The 24,154-nt window shown below is 44.0% G+C and overlaps 1 protein-coding gene across 6 annotated transcripts in view; it reads right to left on the bottom strand.

Annotated features, from left to right (window-relative positions):
* Window positions 1-24,154, bottom strand: part of PIR (pirin) — a 104,229-nt gene that overhangs the window by 44,233 nt on the left and 35,842 nt on the right. For all 6 annotated transcript variants that reach the window (XM_050964511.1, XM_050964521.1, XM_050964484.1 and 3 more), the window contains 2 exons: window positions 20,071-20,154; window positions 19,371-19,577 (listed from right to left, as the gene is read on the bottom strand). In XM_050964511.1, coding sequence (XP_050820468.1) covers window positions 19,371-19,577; window positions 20,071-20,154 — 291 coding nt within the window. The remainder of the gene's footprint in view (window positions 1-19,370; window positions 19,578-20,070; window positions 20,155-24,154) is intronic.

Here is a 24,154-nt window from a genome sequence, read left to right as displayed (position 1 = left end):
CCTGTTGGGGCAGTGGTGGGCAACCTGCGGCCCATCAGGGTAATCCGCTGGTGAGCCGCGAGACAGTTTGTTTACATTTGCACAGCCGCTCGCAGTTCCCTTAGGCCACGGTTCACTGTTCCCGGCCAATGGAAGCTGCAGGAAGCGGCGCGGGCTGCAGGGATGTGCTGCCGCCATCTAAAATAGATCATTTTGGTAACTTCTGTTAAATGAATTTGGTAGTGTTAGTCTTGTTCTCAGTGGACAAAGTAGCCACATCAAACAAACGACAACCCCAGCTAGCATACACATCGACCATCTCAACAAAGAGGTCAAGAAACCTGAACTATTCTCTTACCCCCACACTATGTTGTTTCTCCAGATAAGGGTTCAGTCACACTGCTGGGGCAGTAGAGAGAGGATTATATTCTATTTACTATATTTTTAAAGTCTGTAGAACTATGATACCTAAGATGTCTTTACATAAAACTAGAAATGGACTGATTATAACATTAAATAGGTAACGTAACACCTATTTCAAAGTGTGTTGGGGTCCCCTGGCTCTTCCTAAAGTTTACTCTGGATACACACAGATAAAACAACACAGGTGCCTCATACTCAACCTACAAAACAGCAAAATGGGATAAACTATGGCAGCCACACATGACTGATGTCAGCAGTCTAACAGGTGTGCTTGGGGCGATGAGATTACATATTGGCTATCAGAATCAGTGGAATGTGTCAGTGTCAGGGAGTTACCTGTCAGTTTGATGATCAACTAATAAATCTGAATTCAAAGTTTCCATTCAGTTCACACTCTAAATATGGGGCATGTTTGCAATGATCTCACTGACCTTGAATTCAATTTGGACAACAGAGAGCGCCACATGCAGCTTTATAAACCAAGTCAGAACAACAGCGACCCACAAACACTAACATTCTCCCACACTGAAAAATTACCTCAATTTTCTTGGAAACAAACAGTTCCAACATCACATGTGCCAAGTGGTTACAAGCTCCAAGACACATTCTCCAGACCAGGAGAATCCAGCAATGCTGACACAGAGTAACAATGTCTAATTTTGGTTGGAGATACCACAAAAAAAATAGTGGCAAAACAAGAGGCATGCTATGCAGTAACGTACAGCTCTGGAGCATGCTTTGCTATTTCTTTTGTTGCCTCACTAATATACATAACCCCCACTTATTTCATTTATTTCTTTCCTCCCCCCTCCCCGCCCCTGATCTCCAGCACAGCAGCTCTTAAGTGACGAACAGCCACAGGCATACATCACAGTCAGTCCTCTGTGAGTGTGTGCGTGCATGGAGGAAAATAAGGACTGGGTCAGGTGACAGGATGAATGCCATCCCAGGATACAGGAAATATGGTAGTGACCATGTTGAAGGGATGGTGTAAACCCATATTAAGCTTGCAATGATTAGATTTTTACCAGTAAATATCAGTAAACATTGATTTTGCTGTGCACATACACTGACAAAAAATATTTCCATTGATAATCCAAGTTTACAGATACACAAAGTAAGAAAAATGTTGCTTGAGGAGATCTTAGAGTCAAAGTCCAATTATTTAGATTTTTTGAATTCGGTTTTTTACCTGAACTAGCAAATGAACAGTAAAAACAGCTATGAGCTGTTGATTTAAGGATATTTACTTTGTATCTTTTGACATGTGATGTTGACAATTTGTGTTTAAATGGTTCATAAAGCTTTAACCTTTCGAATCTCAACATCTACTGCCATTAAAAAATTGTCTGATGCCCTCATAATTTCCTGCAACTGTGAAAATTTAAATTGATAAAAATAAAATAAAAATTCTTAAAATACGTAATTTTAAAAAACTGTGAACACTAAAATAGATAAAAATCTAAATAATGGTTAAAAATAATCAACATCATCCATCAAAATTATAAAATAATAAAAGCAGAATTCTGCCAAGCCTATCTATATTGCATGTTTGTAGCCCAAGCTGAAAAAAAGAACAACAGTTTAAGAACTCCCCCCACGAATCTTAACAGGGATTCTGCATTTTAAAATATTGGGGCGCTTGTGTGGTCCAATCCATCTGTGGTATCCTGAGGCTGGTAGATCAAGCTAATGCCTTTTGCTAGACAGAGGGTGAGGATGAAAGTTTCTGTCTCCTTTTGGTATTGCATGGATAGATTTGGTCTGACTACCTAGTACAGAACCACAAGTATTCAAAAAACGAAAAAAAAAATCACTCAGACCCCCAGAATCATGAGACTGGCCTAAAAATCATGAGATTTAAAAACCAGTAAGATTTTTATTTTAAATTTCCCTTCTGGTTTCTGAGCCACAATTTTCAAGATTTTTTCTACAACCATGGAGGTGAGGAATTTCCTTTAAAAATAAATAAAAGCTGATATTTTCATAGAATAATCTGACTCCAGGAGCTAGGGCCTTGAGTGAATGACCAACTATCACAACACTCACAAATAAAATTAAAGGAGTTGACAAAACTGACTTCATGTGGGGGGGGGGGAGTTGGAGAAAGTAGTATTCTTCCCCTTAAGGGGCCTGCTTATTTTAAATGCATATAATCGGGACATGCTCATAGATTCTAAGTCAGAAGGGACCATTATGATCATGACCTCCTCTATAACACAGGCCATAGAACGTCCCCAGAATAATTCTTGGAGAGTATCTTTTAGAAAACCATTCAATCTTGATTTAAGAAGTCTCAGTGGTAGAGAATCCACCACAACTCTTGGTAAATTGTTCCAAGGGTTAAATACTCTCATCTTTAAAAATTCATGTCTTATTTCCAGACTGAATTTGGCTAGCTTCAACTTCCAGCCATTGGATCATATTATACCTTTTTCTCTGCTAGACTGAAGAGCTCATTATTACATCTTGACACCTTATAGAAAATGACCTATGAAAGAAGAGGAGATCAGGACTATTAATTCGGAGCCTTCCTCTCTTGTCCAATTTACAGAGTACTGGGATAGGAACAAGAGTAATTGGGAAAAGGTGGAACTAAAAAGTGCCCTCTCATAATGTCATGAGACATTAAAAGGGATATAGAAAGGGATATAGAAATTGTCATATTGGATCAGACCTGTAGTTCATCTAGTTTAGTATTCATGTCTGACTTCAGTGATTTCAGTTATACTACTTTCCCCCCTTTTTGTAAACGGACATTTGCTTCATCTGGCAGTGAAAACCATAAAACCCCAAGGTATCTCATTATTTTGGCCATATTTGCAGCATTTCACACAGATGAAACATATTTACACGAATGGCAGAAGGAAAATACTCACCTATGTGAAAAGTGGAGGCCTCAGCTGTGAATACAGTTTCTGTCATATTACTTAGAGTGAGGTCTTGATTATATATGCCATATGTACACCTACACCTTCCATCTTTATTTAGTTATGCTCACTGTTTTTTCATGATTGCTTTTTGACAGAAATACACGACTAGTGGTTGAAGGAAATGCAATAAATATCATTCTTGGATTACAGCAAAGCATTTCATACTGTGGGCTTGCCTACATGGAGAGGTAATGTGCTCCATGGAAGAGTGATTTCTAAAGCACATATGTTGCACATTAATTCATCTGTGTAGACCTTGCCAGTGCACACTAATGGTTCCTAATGTGCTTTAATTTACTTTTAGTGAGCACCAGCAAGGTCTACATGTACCAATTAATGAACAACACATTAGTGCATTTTAGAAATCACATCCCCAGAGAGTGTGTTACCTCACTCTGTAGACAAGCCCTGTGTCTCACAAAATCTTACAAAATTAATGTGAATTGGCTAGGATAGGAACAGTCATGTGGTTTGAAAACCTGCCAACAGGAAAGAAAGGGTTATGATAAATGATAATGTTACAGAGTTATGGAGAGATAGCTAATAGGTGGTGCAGGGATCAGTGTTAAATCTGGTTTTATGTAACGTGTAAATTTATGATCTCGGAAAGTGAGGAAATAGTAGGGTGACCAGATGTTCCGATATTTACTTGTTTGTCCCGTGTCCCGACTGAGTCCTGATATTTTGCACTCTGGCACACAGGCAGAGGGGGCTCATGCCCCCAACTCCGCCCTGGCCCCACCCTGACTCCACCCCCTCCCTGCCCCATTGGATCCCTCCCCAAATCCCTACCCTGGCCCCACCTCTTCCCCAAGCATGCCGCATTCCTCCTCCTCCTCTCTCCTTCCCAGGCTTGTGCGAATCAGCTGTATGGCGGTGCAAGCGCTGGGAGGGAGGGGGGAGAAGCAGGACACAGCAGCCCTCTCAGGGGAGGCGGAGGTGAGCTGTTGTGGTGGGGGGCAGGCTGGGGAGCTGCTGGTGGGTGCTCAGCCCCAACCAATTTTTCCTATGCTCCAGCAGCTTTTTTTTTTTTTCTCCACCGTCGACCCCCCCTCACCCCACCCCATGTCCCGATATTTCATGTCTCTCATCTGGTCACCCTGGGAAATAGCACGCTTATGAAGTTTGCCAATGCTACTCCTGTGAGGAGTTGCAAACAGCAGTCAGGACAGAAAAATCATACAAAGGGACTTAGATCAGAAGGATGGGAAGAATCCTTGGGAAAACAACATCTTGGAAAAATACAACCTAATATATATTGGGGAACCCTATATATAAATACAACCCTAATATATTGTGGGGAAAATAATCTGACAACCTCACACACTATAAGAAGGAGAAATGTGGGACAAACGAGTACTAGTGAACGACAGATTAGACATTAGCAATGCCATATGGCACCAAAGGCACCAATGCAATTCTGGGTACAGAGATCACCTATTGAAGGTGATTGTCTCTCTCTGAACTCCTTATGCCACATTTACACCTGGAATACCATGCTCAGTTCTGGATCCCACATTATCATACAGATATTGGCAAATATAAAGGTGTTCAGAGAACAAAAAATATCAACAGGGGAGGAGGGACCGAGCTTGAAGGAAAGATTAAGAGTATGTATAGCTTAGCTAGGCAATTGCTAAGGGGGGGACAGAAGATGATGATCTACAAAGATTTGATGGTGGGAGATTAATTATTTCATTGTTATCAACTTTTGTGATATTTGGTGCTTTCCTTAAAGCCCCAGCTCCTGGACTCATGTGATTATGAGAATCTCAGCATTCCTCATAAATCAATCAATCAATCAACAAACCAAAGCACCTCGCTCCCATATTTGTGGAGACAAGCTTGAAAACGTAACCTAAATACATTCTAAAGGCTCAGAAGCCAGAAGGCAAATAAAATGTATTATTTAATTTAAATCTCATGATTTTTAAGGCCTACTCGTGATTTCTGAATCTAAGGATTGGCAATATTTTTATTTAGTGTCTTAACGGGGTGCATGAACTAGAAGTAATGGGATGATATCATAAATAGGAAAAGTTAGCAAAATAATAGGAAATACTTCCTAACAGTGAGGTGTACTGAATAATCTTTTAAGGAAAGTGTGATGGGGTGGCCTGTCCTTAAGGGCCATCATGCCTAGTGGTCTCCGTACTCCACCATCTGGCATGGCCCTTTAAGGTTTTGGAGGGGTTCATTATATATAGCGAGGGTATGTCTATACTGCAATTAAAAACCCATGGCTGACCCATGCTAGCTGACTTGGGCTCTAGAACCCTGCGAGGTGGGAGAGTCCCAGAGCTCAAGTTGTGGCCCAAGCCCAGACATCTACACTGCCATTAAACAGCCACGCAGCCCAAGTCAACTGTGAGCCCAAGTCAGCTGGTACAGGCCAGCCACGGGTTTTTAATTGCAGCATAGACATACCCTAAGGGTTCTGGGAATGATGCTTGGGGAAGGGATCCTGGCACTGCCCCTTTAAGGGCCCGAAGCTTTGCAGAGGGGCAGGGCAAGGCTCTCCTCTCACCCAATCAACTGGGAAGGAGTTGAGAGAAAGGGACCACCAGCATAAAGACAGTGTCTTCCCTTCCAGCAGACTGACACTGACAGGAGAAGGCTGGCCCTGCTGAACCCTCCAGATTGGAAGGCTAATGGAGAGGGTGTTCAGCTGGCAAAAGCCTTGCTGATGTTTATTCCAAGGCAAGAGCCCTGAGAGACAAACTCCAGAGAGAGGGATCAGGGGGAATTCTTCTTTGGAGGAAGGAAATAGTGACTGCTCTAAAGGCGAGAGACAGAGGGACTGCTCGCCCAGCTGCTGCACAGAAGGGCTAGGAGCAGTCTTTGAGAAAGGACCTTCATAACTGGCTAGGGAGAAGCTGTGAGGATCTAAGCTGGAATAGAGTCCAGGGACCTTCGTGAAGACGTCAGCAAGCAGGGTGAAGGTAGGAGCAGCTCCAAGAAGTGATGGAAGGATTGAAGAAACACTCCTTATCTGCTCAAAAGAGAGTCCCTGGGCTGGAACCCAGAGGAGAAAACAGGCTTCTCTGCTGTGCCCCTCGACCAAAAAGGGGGTACATAAGAGTGAGAGTAAGAGAGGCCAAGAATGACAAGTTCCAGAGAGATGTCAGAAAATGGGCTTGAAGGACATCAGCTTTTGAGTTTCCTATTTTTGCACTTTTCTGTTTACCCCAGTAGGAGAATGGACTAAGTAGTGACCTGGATGGAGGGCTAGGCCATGGAAAATGACAGATCGCTGTGGAACAAAAATGGCTTAACAGGCACTAGGCTGAAAAAACCTCTGCAACAATGTGCCTGAGCACATGGAGGTGCTCTGGAGGCGAGAGGCTTGTCTACAGGAAGCAGTATGTAGCACTTTTTAAACTAGCCTGGTCAAGACACTAGAAAACAAAATATAGAGAACGGTCCTTTACTGGCAAGGAGAACTTTTGGAGCACTTAATAGTCTTTCCCATCTCTGACATTCTGCAACAGGATGCTGGCCAAGTAAACACAGGCACAGCCTGTGTAGCCCTTTAAGGCAGGGAATTCTGAGGATTTAGTTCTGGGTCACAACTGTTTGTGAAAGCAAGGCAGAAAATAAAAGGCATGAATTGTTCTTTAGATATGGAGAGATCAGGGTTGAGGAAAGAGCTGTTGTGAGACTCTTCAGAATGTCTGTCAGAGGAGCAATAGCCAAGGGTCCAGAGTGGGACATTACTGCAAGCCCGGCAGCTCATGCTAGATGCCCAAATCCAACCCCGCCTGACCCCTTGGGTCTAAGGTCAGCCAGCCACTTGCCAGGCAGCAACATCAATACTGCTTTTTTATGTGCTAGCTTGAGCAGAAGTAGCAGGAGTCTATCAACCCACATTGGGAATCACCCTTCCTAGCTATAGTGGAGGTATTCTCTCTTTGTACAGCACCTAGCACACTGGGGCTCCTAGGTGCTATGGTAATACAAATAAATAATAATAAGCAACAAGTTTTAAACATACACAGCTAAATAAAAGATTCTGCCTTGCACCTGAAACTTCTGCCACAAGTATTTAATCTATCAGATCAGATACTGAACAATGCAAGCCTCGCTATCACTTTGTGCAAAACACAGCATAGCAGAGGTTTTCAACATAATTGTTTTGAGGTGGAAGTTTAGTTAAGAGTTCATCATCTTATGGGACATAAGCAATAAATTATCATAGAATCATAGGACTGGAAGAGACCTAGTCCAGTTCTCTGCACTCATGGCAGGACTAAGTATTATCTAGACCATCCCTGACAGGTGTTTGTCTAACCTGCTCTTAAAAAATCTCCAATGACGGAGATTCCACAACCTCCCTAGGCAATTTATTCCAATGCTTAATCATCCTGACAGGAAGTTTTCCCTAATGGTCCAACCTAAACCACTCTTGCTATAATCAAGCCTGTTGCTTCTTGTCCTATCCTCAGAGGTTAAGAAGAACATATTATTTTTCCTCCTCCTTGTAACAGTGTTTTATGTACTTGAAAACTGTTATCATGTCCCCTCTCAATCTTCTCTTTTCCAGACTAAACAAACCAAATTTTTTCAATCTTCCCTCATAGGTTATGTTTTCTAGACCTTTAATCATTTTTCTTGCTCTTCTCTGGACTTTCTCCAATTTGTCCACATCTTTTCTGAAATGTGGCACCCAGAACTGGACAAATACTCCAGTTGAGGCCTAATCAGAGTGGAGTACAGCAGAATTACTTCTCGTATCTTGCTTACAACACTCCTACTAATACATCCCAGAATGATGTTTGCTTTTTTTGCAACAGTGTTACACCATTGACTCATATTTAGTTTGTTATCCACTATGACTCCCAGATCCCTTTCCGCAGTACTCCTTCCTAGACAGTCATTTCCCATTTTGTAATTGTGCAACTGATTGTTCCTTCCTAAGTGGAGTACTTTGCATTTGTTCTTACTGAATTTCATCCTATTTACTTCAGACATTTCTCCATCCACAAGGCTTGTTACTCTGTCAAAGAAAGCTATCAAGTTGGTTTGACACTATTTGTTCTTGACAAATCCATGCTGACAGTTACTTATCACCTTATTATCTTCTAGATGTTTGCAGACTGAGCGCTTAATTATTTGCTCCATAATCTTTCTGGGTGCAGAAGTTAAGCTGACTGGCCTGTAATTCCCCAGGTTGTCCTTATTTCCCTTTTTATAGATTGGCACTATATTTGCTCTTTTCCAGTCTTCTGGAATCTCTCCTGTCTTCCATGACTTTTCAAAGATAATCACTAATGGCTCAGATATCTCCTTAGTCAGCTTCTTGAGTATTCTAGGATGCATTTCATCAGGCCTGGTGACTTAAAGACATCTGATTTGTCTAAGTAATTTTTAACTTGTTCTTTTCCTATTTTAGCCTCTGATCCTACCTCATTTTCACTAGCATTCACTATGTTAGATCTCCAATCACCACCAACCTTCTTGGTGAAAACTGAAACAAAGAAGTAGTTAAGCACCTCTGCCATTTCCACATTTTCTGTTATTATTTCCCTCCCCCCTCATTGAGTAACTGGCTTGCCCTATACTTGGCCTTCCTCTTGTTCCTAATGTATTTTTAGAATGTTTTATTGTTACCTCTTATGTCTCTAGCTAGTGTGATCTCGTTTTGTGCCTTGGCCTTTCTAATTTTGTCCCTTTACTTGTGTTATTTGTGTATATTTATCCCCAGTAATTTGACCTACTTTCCATTTTTTGTAGGACTCTTTTTTGATTTTTAGATAATTGAAGATCTCCTGGTTAAGACAGGGTAGTCTCTTGCCACACTTCCTATCTTTGCTATGCAGTAGGATAGTTTGCTCTTGTGCCCTTAATAATGTCTCTTTGAAACACTCCCAATTGTCTTCAATTGTTTTTCCCTTAGACTTGCTTCCCATGGCACCTTACCTACCAACTCCCTGAGTTTGCAAGTCTGCCTTGAAATCCATTGGCTGTTCTCTCTCCTACCATTCGTTAGAATCATGAACTCTACCATTTCTTGATCACTTTCACCCAAGCTACTTTCCATTTTCAAATTCTTAATCAGTTACTCCCTATTTGTCAAAATCAAATCTAGAACAGCCTCTCCTCTAGTAGCTTCTCCACCTCCACGAAACACTAATTCTCAGTGCAGATGACATGAACTCTTTTTGTTCTACAGTTTTGCTCATCTGAACCTCTCCTTCAGAAAGAACGCCATATCCTAACATGAAGACATCACACAGTGTGCTATATGGCATAGAGTAACGGCCATCCAACTTCCTGACAGATGAAAGGAGATGCAACTAAGTCAGTCCATCAGAGTGCTTAGCAATGGTATGGGAAAAGAGCCTGCTGCGCGAGCGACAAACCTTCGCACAGTGGCTACAGGTCCACTCGCCGGATGTAAGTTGAAGCATACTCTGCTTCCTGGCTCACCTGCAAGCTTCAGCCTGGTCTGTCTGATGGCTCTCTGCAGTGACTGCACCAGTCTTAGCCCAGCTTCTCCAAACTGAACTATTTTGGGAAGGATTTTCCCCTCTTGTTAGTGAGAATGCAGAATTCCTTGAGATTTTGCTTCACCTTGTTGATGTATCAGAGCTTTGTCTTTCCTCTGCATCTTAGGCAGTTCTTAAGTTGACTGTACAGCACAGCCTTTGGCAGACAGTCTTGAGGCATGTGGTCCACATGCCCCAACCAGCGAAGCCTGCGACTGTCCAGCATAGTTTGCATAGACTGTAGGCCGGCTATCTCAAGGATCTCGTTATTGGTGATCCGTTTGTCCCAAGTAACTCCAAGCATTTTTCTAAGACAGCGGAGGTGGAAACTGTTGAATCTCTGCTTCTGCTTGGAGTACGTTACCCAGCTTTCACAAACGTAAAGGAGGGTACTCAGGACACAAGCCTGATAAACAGCCACCTCTGTGTTCAGGTTTAGCAACTTGTTGCTCCAAATACATGAGGTAAGTTTGCCAAAGGTAATAGAAGCTTTGCCGATTCTAGCATCGAGTTCCCTGTCAAGGTTAAGTGAGCTGGTAAGAATTGAGCAGAGATAGCAGAAGTGATCCAGGTTGTCCAGAGCTTCATTAGGTGACTGCCTACAACATGCATGTATTAATATAAACATAAGCTCAGAAGAAAAACAACATACTCTGAGTTGTCTATGGGCATTTTAGCTCATTTCAAATGGAGTATAGTGGGGACTGTCCCTTTGTTTCTATGTGCCATGTACAAAGGAATTATCATACTGGATCAGACCCAAAATCTACCTAGTCCAGTATCCTGTCTCCAGCAATAGCCAGCAGCATTAGGCACTTCATAGGATAGTGTAAGGACCCCACCTCAGAAAGATGTTGGATAATTGGCCTCCCACGTTATGTCTTATCCTGATCTCTAATAGTTAGTGACTGGTTTCAGGCCCGTATCATGAGCCCTGCAAGCAACAAAATATCCTTTCCAAAATTTTTGTTAGCAATCAACATAACTCTGGATATTCTTGTTATCTCTATACAATTTCCAGTCCTGCTTTGAATCTTGTTATTTCTTGGCATCAACAACTTCCTGTGGCAATGAATCCCACAACCTAATTATACATTGTATGAAAAGTATTTCCTTTTGTCAGTTTGGAATTTACCACCTTCCAGTTTCATTGAATTTTCCTTTGTTCTTGTGTTCTGCCAGGGAGAACAGAAGCATCTGATCTTCCTTTTCTACATCATTCTATTTTGAAAAAAAGGAGTTTCCCCACTTTAACAGTTTCATATCTGCATAGCATGGAAGTCTTGCAGAACAGTTTTCATTCTTATGGTCTACATGTAAGAAGAGAGAGTTAGGGAGGCACCCAAAATGAGTTATGCATCGTTTCCATTAGATTGTGCCCCCTACACAACAGATGCTACCTCTCCAGAGTGAGAAGAGAATATCTGTAGCTATACCTGAACAGATGCTGTTATTACAAGGTAAACACCAATGTAGGGGTTGTGAGTGTGTGTGTGTGTGTGTGTGTGTGTGTGTGTGTGTGTGTGTGTGTGTGTATTTTGCTTTTTAATGTGATTGATTTCAGGTTCTCAGACTGATTTCCTAAATGCAGATCATCCAGGGACACTCCAAGCTGCTGGACTTGCTCTTGCATCAAAATACAGAGTTTTTGGCAGGCAAAAGTTGATACTCTGTCCAACATTCTGAGTGTAGCAGTAGACCCAGTGCCTGCAATTTATTGTCTTAGTCATCATTCTTCTATTCTCATGACTATTTATGAGATGATTTTTAAGCATAGCACTGAATTTTGGCTAGAAGACGGTTGGCTATTTGGAAGTCCGAGACAGTCCTGTTGATTTTTCACTCTTAAGGGACTTGATGATGTCGAAAGGTTTATTACTTCTTCAGATATTGTCAGTATAGATCCCTCACACTTAGCAGTACTAATGTGCTCAGCTCTGAAATTCAGAAACTTCTGCAAGGCAGTGGCTGTACACATACCCCCATGCAGGACTCACTGTTTGGTGCAAGGTAATACTATGCAAACAGCAACAGCCCCAACCCCACCACAGTTTCTTTTGGCCATAGCAACTGAAGGAATCAAAATCGTCAGGGCTTCTCTTCCTTCTCCCTTGTAGCTGACTCTTCTCCCATCTTAACCACGAAGTTAGACTGAGAACTTTTAATTGGTGTTTTGTAAAAACTAAATAATATAGCAGTTTTCTGGTGTATTTGTTTAGTAACCATCCTATTGTGCAATCAGGTCAATCCAGTCCATTCTACACCCTTTGTTTTAGTTGACAGACTATTATTCTATGAGGGCAGACCTCAGGTATGTGGGTTCTAAACACTATGGCTGGAAACAGCAGAAGATGTTGTATAGAGGAGTATATGTGCATGGCCTGTATTGCCTGGGGGGATGACAATGCTCTGAAAGCCTGCTCCATCTGAGCAGTGTAGTCCGATTTAGCTTCTCTATAGATATAAGAGGCTCCACCAACTACTTAGCAGTGGCAAAAGCACACCTCGGGCATCCAAGTGTCTATGTGTCCTCTACCTGGCTGAGCATTTTCTAAAGGCACAATCTCCACAAGAAATCCAGTCAGAGCTCTTCACATGTGCTATGTCAAAGCATGAGTCAGAGAATAAGTGGTCTGTCTTTATAACACAAGATAAATTCTTGCATTTGGAAGAAAACCAGCTTCATTTCTGTACTGCATCACTGACACAATATTATGCACAATGTTTGTAGACCAGTTCCATCTTTTGTTTCTCTGGTGGTGAGGTCCTACTGTAAATTCATATTTCTGTAGCACCAGATACAAATGTGGAGCACCAGATGTGTGTTTATTCTCACTATTATCCATTATATTGATAATGATGCTGTAGTGAGTCAAATATTTTTATTTTGGTGTAAGAGTATATTTGATCCCATCCTAGTAGGTGGGAATGTAATTCTTGGGTAACTATGGGCTGACCTTCACTACGGGGAGATCAACACTGCCGCAATCGATACAGCAGAGATCGATATAGCAGGTCTAGTGAAGACCCGATAAATCAATGGCAGAGTGCTCTCCGGTTGACCCCAGGACTCCTGCTCCCTGAGAAGACTAAGGGAAATCAACCAGAGAGTGTTTCCCATTGATGCAAATGCAGTGAAGACACCGGGGTAGATCGACCTAAGTTACTCACATAGCTGGAGTAGCATAACTTAGGTCGACATAACCCCGTAGTGAAGACAAGCCCTATGTCAAGGACTTGCACCCTGAATAAGCAAGAGCACAGGCAAGATCAACATTACTAAGACTTTGAACAACTGAGCTGTGTGCCTTCTGCAGCACTGTTTGCATTGCAATTTTGAGTTACAAATGAAGTTGTATCACTTCATGTTTGTAGTTGTGTGATCCAAGCTCCTGGATATTCTTTGGGAGAGTATCTACTTCTTAAAATAAAGGGGCCTGTGAAATAAATAAAATACCAGTTTGTAGAAAATATAGTAGAAGATGTTCACAATGAATGCCTTTTGGGGACCCATAGTAGCAGGCTATCTTATGCAAATTCACTCCCCAAAAGCCTATTTCCTCGCTCACTGATGTTCACTGAGAGAAGGCAACAGAAATTCCATACTTTATGGTACCATGTACATTCTCTATGTCTCAAGAGCAGCCTTAACAGAAAAGGAGTACCTGCACCAAGTTATATTTGTGTAACAGAAAAGTTCCTGCTCAATTCCTCAAGTTCATTCCTGCTCAATGTTCCATATAGGCATTGTGCCTATCACGAAAACAAACAAAACTGATGGCAAGAAAAAAAGCAACAAGATGATTATGCCTTGCTGAGCATTCCTGAAGCTGTTTACTTCAGGAATGCTCATTGTGACATTCTATACCTTGGAGGAGTGTCCTGTAACCCTCATATTCCTCATTTTTATATAATCGTGATCTTACATATGAAGCATGCCTTGTAAGGTATCAGGGGAAAGGTTATGATGTGCTGAAAGTCATTTCTCTATCCATATATGTATATCGTTAATGCATATGAAGTTATGAGAATTGTGTTATATGGTTGTCACTAAAACATGCTGTAAGTTGGGGAATCAGCCAGATATTAGCTCTCCAAAGACAACAGCAAAGAAAGTAACCAACACCTGGGCAGGGCATCAAACAAACCATCAACCACCATTGCCCAGCAAGGGAGTTACAATTCAGTGACTCACCAGTATGAGGTCACACCAAGGGAATTACTCAGCCTTGCCTGGAGACTCAGCAATACCCCCCAGACATGCCTGGACTTGTGCTCCCCAAGCACATGGGACTAAGAGTAAAAAACAGAACACTGTGGCCACATGCTGGGCTTTTCTCCTTCCCCCACCTATGCTGCAAGCAACAAAGACACTCAGAAGAAGACTGAAGACTTCAACAGAGGAGACTGGCCCAGGTTTAAGGGATGAAGCTATATATTAAGGACTGCAGTATCCAGTGGAGTGAGAAAAACTGCTTAATCTAAATTGGGGTGGGCAAACTATGGCCTGGGGGCCACATCTGGCTCTCCAGACATTTTAATCTGGCCCTCAAGCTCCTGCTAGAGAGCAGGGTCTGAGGCTTGCTCCACTCCAGCTGGCTTGCCCCGTTCTGCTCGGCTCCCAGAAGCAGTGGCATGTCCCCCCTCCAGCTCCTGTGCATAGGGGCAGCCAAGGGGCTCTGCATGCTGCCCCCGTCCCCGCAGCTCCCATTGGCTGGGAACTACGGCCAATGGGAGCTGCAGGGGCGGTGCCTGAAGACAAGGCAGCACAAAGAGCCACCTGGCCATGCCTCCACGTAGTAGCCGGAGTGGGAACATGCCACTGCTTCTGGGAGCTGCTTGAGATAAGTGCTGCCCAAAGCCTGCACCCCTGACCCCTTCCTGCACCCCAACCTCCTGCCCCAGCCCTGATCCCCCTCCTGCCCTCCAAACCCCTCAGTCTCAGCCTGGAGCACCCTTCTGCACCCCCAACCCCTCATTTCCAGCCCAACTTCAGAGCCTGCACCCCCAGCTGGAGCCCTCACCCCAACTCCCTCCCCCAGCCAGGAGTCCCTTCATGCATTCTGAACACCTCATATCTGACTCCACCCCAGAGCCTGCACCCCCAGCCTGAGCCATCACTCCCCCTCCCTGCACCCAAACATCCAATTTCATGAACATTCATGGCCCACCACACGATTTCCATACCCAGATGTGGCCCTTGGGCCAAAAAGTTTGCCCACCCCTGATCCAGATGTTGCCCAGTCTAATAGGGTTGAAAGTTTAGACTGCACGCTTATATTTTATTTTATTTTGGTAACTAACTCTGATTTTTTGCCTATCACTTAATATCACTTAAAATCTATCTTCTGTAGTCAATACATTTGTTTTACTGCTTATCTTTACCAGTGGGTTTGTATGAAGTGTTTGGCAAACCTGCTCAAGTTTTGCAAAGGTTGGTGTATGTCCACTTTTCATTGATGAAGTGATAAACCAATTAATAAATCTGCTCTGATTGTCTTGAGCAGTGCAAGATGGTATATTCCTGGAGTACAGTGCTGGGAGCTGGGCGGAGGGGGAGGATTGGGATGGTGCCTTTCTCTGAGTGATTCATGAGTGGCTCTAGGAGCCTTTATGCAATCTACTGAGTGTTGGGCTCCACATACGGCTGTGCTAAGTGATCACAGCACCTGGAGGGGTTTGCTGCTGGTCACTAGCAGAGCATTGTGAGAGACAGCCCAGACTGGAGAGAGTTCAGGGGGCACATTGGTCCCACACTGCACCTCAGAGATCTCATCACACCTATCTCTTCATTTAAAGGTCTGCAGCTACAGATGGAACCAGTTACTTCACACTTCCTTAGTTAGGAAATGACCAGCCACACTCACTACTAATAGGGAACTAGGAATCATTCTTTTAAGAGATGCAAGTATGAACTTCCTCGAAGAGTAGTCCAAGACAAACTATCCCTGTTGTGCGTGTGGACTGTTCTCTTCCAACCCACCTCCCAATATAAAATGATGTAATGCCAAAGTGTACTAGGTGATTTACAGTTAAGTAGGGTAAGACAACAAGTTTTCTGGACCCAAAAGGTTACAATCTAAGGGTCAAATTCCACCCTGCTTACACCATCCATGCAGCCTCATTGCATTAAGGATTGGATAATGAGGCAGGGCATTCCTGTAGAGCCCTGACAGCAAGGACAACAAGATCAAACTTGATGCAGTAGAATGGAGGGAGGTGATGCAAAGATTCAAACAGGACTGATGTGATCACTCCAGCTCGTGTGATCACTTGGCCGTCCTGTGTGAGACCCAGATTTCAATGGGCATCAAGCTTGAACTGCCCCTAGTTGCGGATAGAAAATATACAAGCACTTCTGAAAGAGACAATTGTCTGATGCCCTGCTTCTACAAGGTAACAGTCAGTTTAATGAGAGCAGTGGAATGTAGAGGCAAAATGGAGTGGTCAAGGTTCACCTTGGAAAGGGAGGGGATGGGCTCACAAGCACTATGTGTGAGCAGTTGGCCCCGGCCCCAGCCTAGCCAGCTGTGTGGTTTGTTTTTTCTTTGTAACCTTGTCTGATTAAAAGATCACGTTGATTCAGTGCAAAGACAAAAGCTCAGTCTTCCTTTACAAGGCACATTCCAGTAGATTACAAAGCCATGTCTCCTCTTAGTAACATTATATACATGAGGACATTGGCTCAATTTTTTCCATATGCTGCTAGATTTATGTGCAATTTAACTAGTGTGACAGACCCAGGCCAGTGGGTACAGGAGTCTGGCTGAGGGCAAATATACTGGTCACTGGATGAGTAGTTTTCTGTTCCCTGAGTGACCAGAGCAGGGGCTGCACTAGAGTAATCAGGAACCTGCTAGAACCAATTAAGGCAGAGAGGCTGATTAGAACACCTGTAGCCAATCAAGGCAGGCTAATCAGGGCACCTGGGTTTAAAAAGGAGCTCACTCCAGTCAGGCAGAGAGGAGCCAGAGGAGAGGAAGTGCATGTGAGGAGCTGGGAGCAAGAGGCACAAGGAGCTGAGAGTGAGAGGGTGTGCTGCTGGAGGACTAAGGAGTACAAGCGTTATCAGACACCAGGAGGAAGGTCCTATGGTGAGAATAAAGAAGGTGTTTGGAGGAGGACATGGGGAAGTAGCCCAGGGAGGTGTAGCTGTCATGCAGCTGTTACAGGAGGTACTCTAGACAGCTGCAATCCACAGGGCCCTGGGCTGGAACCCGGAGTAGAGGGCAGGCCCGGGTTCCCCCCAAACCTCCCACCTCCTGATCAGACACAGGAGGAGCTGACCCAGACTGTGGGGAAGATCACTGAGGTGAGCAAATCTGCCAATAAGTGCAGGACCCACCAAGGTAGAGGAGGAACTTTGTCACACAAGCTTATAAAATACCTAATAAAAAGACTGATTCAAATACCAAGATTATGAACCTTCATCGTTTGCCATGAAAATAACCAAGATTTAATTATATTAATTGTCCTGGTTTTAGTAAATATGAGTTGAAAGCAGAACTTGAAATGTGAAACAATACTATTTCATTGGTTACTTGGCATCCATTCCATAAGAAGTCTACTTGTAGCTGAAAGAAAAGCAGAGGGAATAGACACTTCATAATCACGTAGACTTAACAAATAAGTTGAGTTTGATATTTCAAATTGCCCTAATAATATCTAGAAATTGCTCTGGTACCAGTTCTTATCTGGTCACTGTTTGCAAAAACTTGCTTTTTCCAGTACAAATTTAAGTGTTATATAGGATTCCTTCTGCTGCATGTAATTTCCATTACTAGGAATTACGAGTACACACAAAGATCTGTCAAAAGGAATTTACAGTTCTGAAGTCCCCAAACTCTACTTTAACTGAACATTAACATGAAGCTTTACTTCATGCACAATAGTGATATCTATTGTGAAGTGTCAGCAGGGAAAATGTTATGAATAGTTTTAGGGCTTGACTCTCCATCGCTTGCCTCTTGTGCAGAATGGCTGTAAAATGTTAGCATGTTGATTCAGAAATGTTACATGACCGTACAAAGGGCAAGGCAGTGGGTAATCAGGCCCTAGGCAATATATATTCAGCCAACATTCAGTTAGTTATAAAAAGAAGGGTGAAATACAGCTGGACCCCACAGAGACTATGGGAACTGGTTTTGCCTTTTGCAAAGGTGAGAGTAGAGACGGCTTGAAGCTTTATGATTTCCAAAGAGACAATGTCTGTTTTGGTGCTGGAAATGTGGGGCAGTGTGCTCAGAAGAGCCATTTGCTACAGGCACTCTGGGTGGTTCAGATCATGGCTCCACAAGCAGACATGCTCATTCTGGGCCTGATTCCCCAAAGCCTTGTGGAATCATTTGCATCTGGACTAGTGGGTGTGAACTGCTGCCATTCTGATCTGATGCATTTCACACCCACTTTGCACAGATGTCAATGATTACACGAAGTGTAAGGCAGTATAGAACCAGGCCCTCAGGGTCCACTACTGTTGCAGGCACCACTAGCCAGCCTGTTCACCACACCACTTGTGCATCCCAACAGAAGGCGTTTGCCCCCAACATGGTTGACCACAGGATTAGAGAAGTGAGATCCCTGTGCCCTCCTCGCACACTACTGCACCTGAACAGTTAAGCACCTGCCTTTCCCAACCTCCTTTGATTCCAACAAGAGCAAACCTTGCTAACAGGATATGCTGCTTCAGATGATCGGCTAACCTGTTGCAGAGACATTATTTAGATCTTCATATACTTTTTAAGGGCCTGAAGTTGCAACCCTTATATTGAATAGCCCTACTCATGCAAGTGGTCCCATTGAATTAAAAGGGACTATGCATGTGATTAAGGGCTGCGACAACATTTCTTTTCTTAGCCCTCGTCCAGACTAACCCGCGGCATCGGCGGGTTAAAATCGATTGCTCGGGGATCGATATATCGCGTCTAGTCTGGACGCGGTGTATCGATCCCCGAGCGCGCTTACATCGATTCCGGAACTCCATCAATCCGAACGGAGTTCCGGAATCGACACGGAGAGCCGCGGACATCGATGCAGCGCCGTCCAGACTGGTGAGTACCTCGATTTTAGAAATTCGACTTCAGCTACGTTATTCACGTAGCTGAAGTTGCGTATCTAAAATCGATTTTAATTCCTAGTCTGGACGTGGCCTTAGGGCCTGTTAACTGACAGTTAACTGTAGCCCTCCAAAAGGCTGAGGAACATTCTGTCTAGCACATGCACACAGACTTTGCTCTTCTTGAGTGGAGAACTGTGTTATATGCATGATTTACAGTACATTACATAAGGGAATAACTTGTAATGCAGCATTTTCTTACAAGAAACATATCTTACCAAACAAAAAAGACAAGATGGAACAATTACCATATAACTGCAACCTTCAAAGAATGTTTCTAAAACTCACAGGATCTCTCCTTTCGCAACAAAAGTGAGCTGACAAAACATTTGATGTTTAAACTTGTCAGCAAATATATGATGAATAGTTAACGCTTCAAATGTACATATTACTTGTACATAGGCACCACTTGTACCAATGATCACAGTTTACCTTTACACCCAGTGCCTCTCCTGAAATGACGGACACAGTCACACCATTCTTGGAGGGTTTGGGGATGTCTTTGTTTTTCAGCTCTTGGTATTGGGGTTCCACCATTTTCTCTGAACGTCTCAGATTGACCCAGAGTTGCAGAGCATGTGCTTGTTCCTCTGAGCAGAGCATCTCTGCATGAAGAATACCCCGCCCTGCTGTCATCCACTAGAAAAATGGTATAGAAGGAACAGAACACACACACAGACATTAAATTTTAGAAAATGGAGAAAAGAAAACACACTTGGATTTCATTACATGGGACAAGTTAATATGACTAAAGCTTTTGTCTGGTTAGAAGATGGATTAGATAAACAATAACCTTTCCTAACATTTAGTCTATCTATTGATTTCAAATGTTGAAGTGCAGCATTGAAACAATATAATTGATTTGTTAATGTATTTTAGCCAAGATTTTAAAAAGCTAAAATATGAAGTTTCCCACAGTAACATGGTGTAGTGGGAATTTATCTAATCATATGACAACAGAGTGCAATATAGTGGCTGAGTTTAAAAGCATCCAGTTACAACTTCTCTTATAACAGAAAGAGGGGTAGTGTTCCTCAACTGCAGGCTCTTCACAAATTCAAATGAAAAGGCAGAAGTAGTCACTGTTTAAGATTAAGATGTCAATGATTCCTTTCTGTCCACTTTCCCATACCTGTAAATCTCCTGGGTTCAATATACCAGCATGTCCGCAAAAATCTTCATGGGCTATAGAGCCACCATCTAACAGGTAAGTTACCTTGGAAGAATGAGAGAGAGATGAAATTGTTATGCAAAAGCTCTCTTTTGTTTGTTTTGTTTTTAACAGTGTCATAAACAGATGGTTAAAGGTTAATGCCTCTTTCACCTGTAAAGGGTTAAAAAGTTCACCTAGCCTAGCTAACACCTGACCAGAGGAACCAATGGGGGAACAAGATGTTTCAAAAGGAAGGAGGGAAGTTTTTCTTTTGTTTGAGAGTTTCAGTTTCAGCCGGAGTGAAAAAGATCAAGGAACCAGCTTCTTATCAGAGTAGTAAGTTTTAGAAAGGAATAAATAGGTTTATGTTTATTTTCTTTGTAACTTGTCTTGGTATCATTAAGGGAATTATCGTAATTGGGTATTTGGGTATTTTTTTGTGTAACTAAATTTGTGCCCAGGGGAACATCCTCTGTGTTTTAAATCTGTTGTCTGAGAGAGTAGCTGGTATGCTAATCTCTCCCAGAGGGTTTTCTTTTACCTTTCTTTTCTTTAATTAAAAGCCTTTTTCTTAATTACCTGATTGATTTTTTCCTTGTTTTTTAGATCCAAGGGGCTTGGATCTGGACTCACCAGGAATTGGTGGGGGAAAGGAGGGGGGATGGTTAATTTCTCTCTGTTTTAAGATCCAAGGGGTTTGGATCTCTGTTCACCAGGGACTTGGTGAAATCCCTCAAGACTACCCAGGGGAAAAAAGGGGTACTTGAGGGTGGTGGCAGTGATACCAGATCTAAGCTAGTAATTAAGCTTAGAAGTGTCCATGCAGGTCCCCACATCTGTACCCTAAAGTTCAGAGTGGGGAAGGAACCTTGACAAGCAGATAGAGAGCACTCATAAGAAAACAGGTGAGAGCACAACAGAATCAGTCTATTCCACTGTAGCAGAAACCAGAAAGTTCTAGTAGCCCAATATTGACTCACATGGCCACACAATTTGATGTCAAAATTACCCATGTTGAAAAGGATTACGATTTTAGGATCAGCACTGCACCTTTTTGTTCTCAGCTTCTCACTCATTCCTCTTCTTCCATTTCTCTTTATGGACCTCTCCCACCATCATGTTTTCCTTTTCTCCCTTTTGTTTTTCTTTCAGAACTCTTCTTTTTGGTCTCAATTCCAACAAAAAGGGAAACTGCAGAAGAAACTAATCAAGGCTCTATTTCTGCATAGTAGTGTTTTTGCTGTGATGGCAATAAGGAAAAAGTAAAACCAGCTAAGATTATCATCACCGCCAGGGCTTTTTTGCCGCCCCAAGAAAAAAAAAAGGCGGGGGGCGGCAGGGGTGGCTGGAGCGGGAAAGCAGGGAAAAAAAAAACGGCATGGCTGGAGCGGCAAAGCGGGAGTGGGGATCCCTCAGGGCGGCCGGAGCCAGGGTGTAGAGGGACTCCCTGCACTGCAGAGTGCGTGCCTGGTCTAATGTGGGGGCGGGGGAGGGAGCGGGGAGAGAGAGAGCAGGGGGGCTGCCAGGGTTTCAGCGGGGCCCGACCACCACATCGCTTGCCGGGAGGGCTCTGCACCGCTCGACTGGGAGGGAAGGACGTGGGCTGCCCTGCCAAGTTTGCTGCAGGGCGCTCCCCTCCTCCACCCCCTACAGGGCGGCCGGATCGGGGAACCAAAAAAACCCCCAAAACCTGCCGTGCCACCCTAGGATTGGGCGGAATGCCGCTCCATAGAATCTGTGACCCCAAGCACGAGCTTGCTCGGCTGGTGCCTGGAGCCGGCCCTGATCACTGCAGAAGGCACTAGGGACAGTGTCAAAGTGCAAGCCTTGGTCAGTTTCATCTGCAAAGACAGACATATCAGGGTGTAAGTGGACGAACGGTCCCGCTATTGTGAGGAACTTTTCTGGCTTATACACTACCCCGGTGAAATAGGCTAGCAAAAGGATCTGAGTACTCATTCCTACTTCCTTTACTCAGAGGCCTGCCTGACCTTGAGGGCTCCCTTTCCACTCTCCTGAGTGGCAGAGTCCTCGTAACCCTGATAAGGTTGAGCCCAGAATTCCTAAGGGGCTTGGTCCCCAACGTTGTCGTGGCCATTTAGGCCAGGGGCTAGGGCAGGGGCTGGCAACCTTTCAGAATTGGTGTGCCGAGTCTTCATTTATTCACTCTGATTTAAAGTATTGCATGCCGGTAAAACATTTTAACATTTTTAGAAGGTCTCTCTCTATAAGTCTATATTATATAACTAAACTAGTGTTGTAAAGTAAACAAGTAAAACTATTGTTGTAAAGTAAACAAGCTTTTTAAAATGTTTAAGAAGCTTCATTTAAAATTAAATTAAAATGCAGATTTGATTAGCTTAGTGCAGTGGTTCTTAACCTGGGGTGCCAGATGCTCTTTCTGGGGATACGAGACATTTGAGATTTTTTTAGAAGGTAAATCATCAAAAACACAAATTAAGCACAGGCACATAAGTGCAACTACTTTCTTTAATCAAACATACGTATTTATTAACATTATACATGTTTTAACGATTACTATAATATACAAAGAAAGTTTAAGTTTTCAAGTTTTTAAGCTAACTGTAGTGTAATTTTTTATAAGGGCTGCTGAGTGCTGGGACCATACCAGAAGCAGAACCCTGGACTGGCTGCCAGTACCCTAGGCTGGCAGGAGGGCTGAGCAGGGCCAGAGGCCTGGACCCTGGTTGGCAGGGGGCTGGGTGGCTGGAACTCCAGACCAGCAGTGAGGTGAGCGGGGCTAGCGGCTGATATCCCAGGCCAGCAGCAGTGGGCTGAGCGGGGCTGATGGTCAGGACCCTGGCTGGCAAGGGGCCGGCAGCTCGAACGCCAGACCAGCAGCAGGCTGAGCGGCTCAGCCCGCTGCCGGTTGGGGGTTTCATCCGCTGGCTCCTGCCAGCCGGGTTCCCGGCCACTGGCCCCACTCAGCCACTGCCAGGGGTTCCGTTCACCCAGGCCAGCAGTGGGCTGAGCGGGACCAGTGGCAGGGACCCCGGCTGTCGGCAGTGTGCCAGTAAAAAGCTGCTCACATGCCGACCCCTGGACTAGGGTGTCCCCACTCTGGGATGCTCTCTGTGCTGGATGCTTCCCTTGAGCCACTGATCATTACATACAGTTCAAAACAAATACAATTTATTAAACAGCAATCAATTTAAAAAATAAATAAGGAAAAAATGGGAAAGATTAAAAGAAAACACGTCACCTCGCTCTGTGGCACGGGGACATCACAACTAGCATCTCTGGAATGTAGGGGAAGTTCACAGTCTGCTCCTCACACATCCCAGGCCTCCTTTCAGGCCCTGGCTGTGCTGCAGGGATGCCGCGAGTTGGACACTTGCTCTGGCAATGGCCACACGCCTTCAGGCTCTAGGTAGCAGGACCCTTCTTCCCAGTATCAGTTCCTCTGTCAGGGTTACGATCCCTTCCCCCCCTCCCACCCACGCCCAAGTTTGGCCTGCAAGGTGTATTGGCTGGGGGCATCTCCTTGTGCTCGGCCCGCTGCCCAGGGTCCTCCCTCGCTCTCCTCAGCTGCTCATCACACCTAGCTCCAGACTGCTCCAGCCCCAGCTCCAGCTCCATTCTGCCTCCAGCCCCCGAGCTGCTTTTTCTGGCCCCTCTTGCTCTGGTTGCTGCAGCTCTCCTCCCAGCACTGACCTGCTTCCTTGATGCTTTTCTGGTTCTCTCTGGCTGGCAGAGTTCTGCTCCCCAGCTCAGCTCATGTCCCTTCTCTCTTCTTAGCTCATCCCCACTATGTCTCTGGCAGCTCCAGCTCCCACAGAGGATGGGACACCCCTGGCCTCCTGATTCCCTTATTGGCCTGCCTGCCCTTTCAATCAGGCTGACCGGAAGCATTGGCCTCTTCCTAGTCCCTCTGGAGATTCAGTCTCAGGGTCCTGATTTCCTATCAACACTTCCCCTTTCTTTTGGTACTGGGAGCTAGCCAACCAAAAAAACCCCACTGAGTGTTAGTAAGGAGCCAACAGTCCCCTTACAGGGGAAAGGAAGTCTATTTAATGATATCCTTGCAGACGACCCAATTCTA

This window comes from Gopherus flavomarginatus, chromosome 1, assembly GCF_025201925.1.
Source record: "Gopherus flavomarginatus isolate rGopFla2 chromosome 1, rGopFla2.mat.asm, whole genome shotgun sequence".
Lineage (NCBI taxonomy): Eukaryota > Metazoa > Chordata > Testudines > Testudinidae > Gopherus > Gopherus flavomarginatus.
This window is presented reverse-complemented; position numbering and strand designations above follow the sequence as displayed.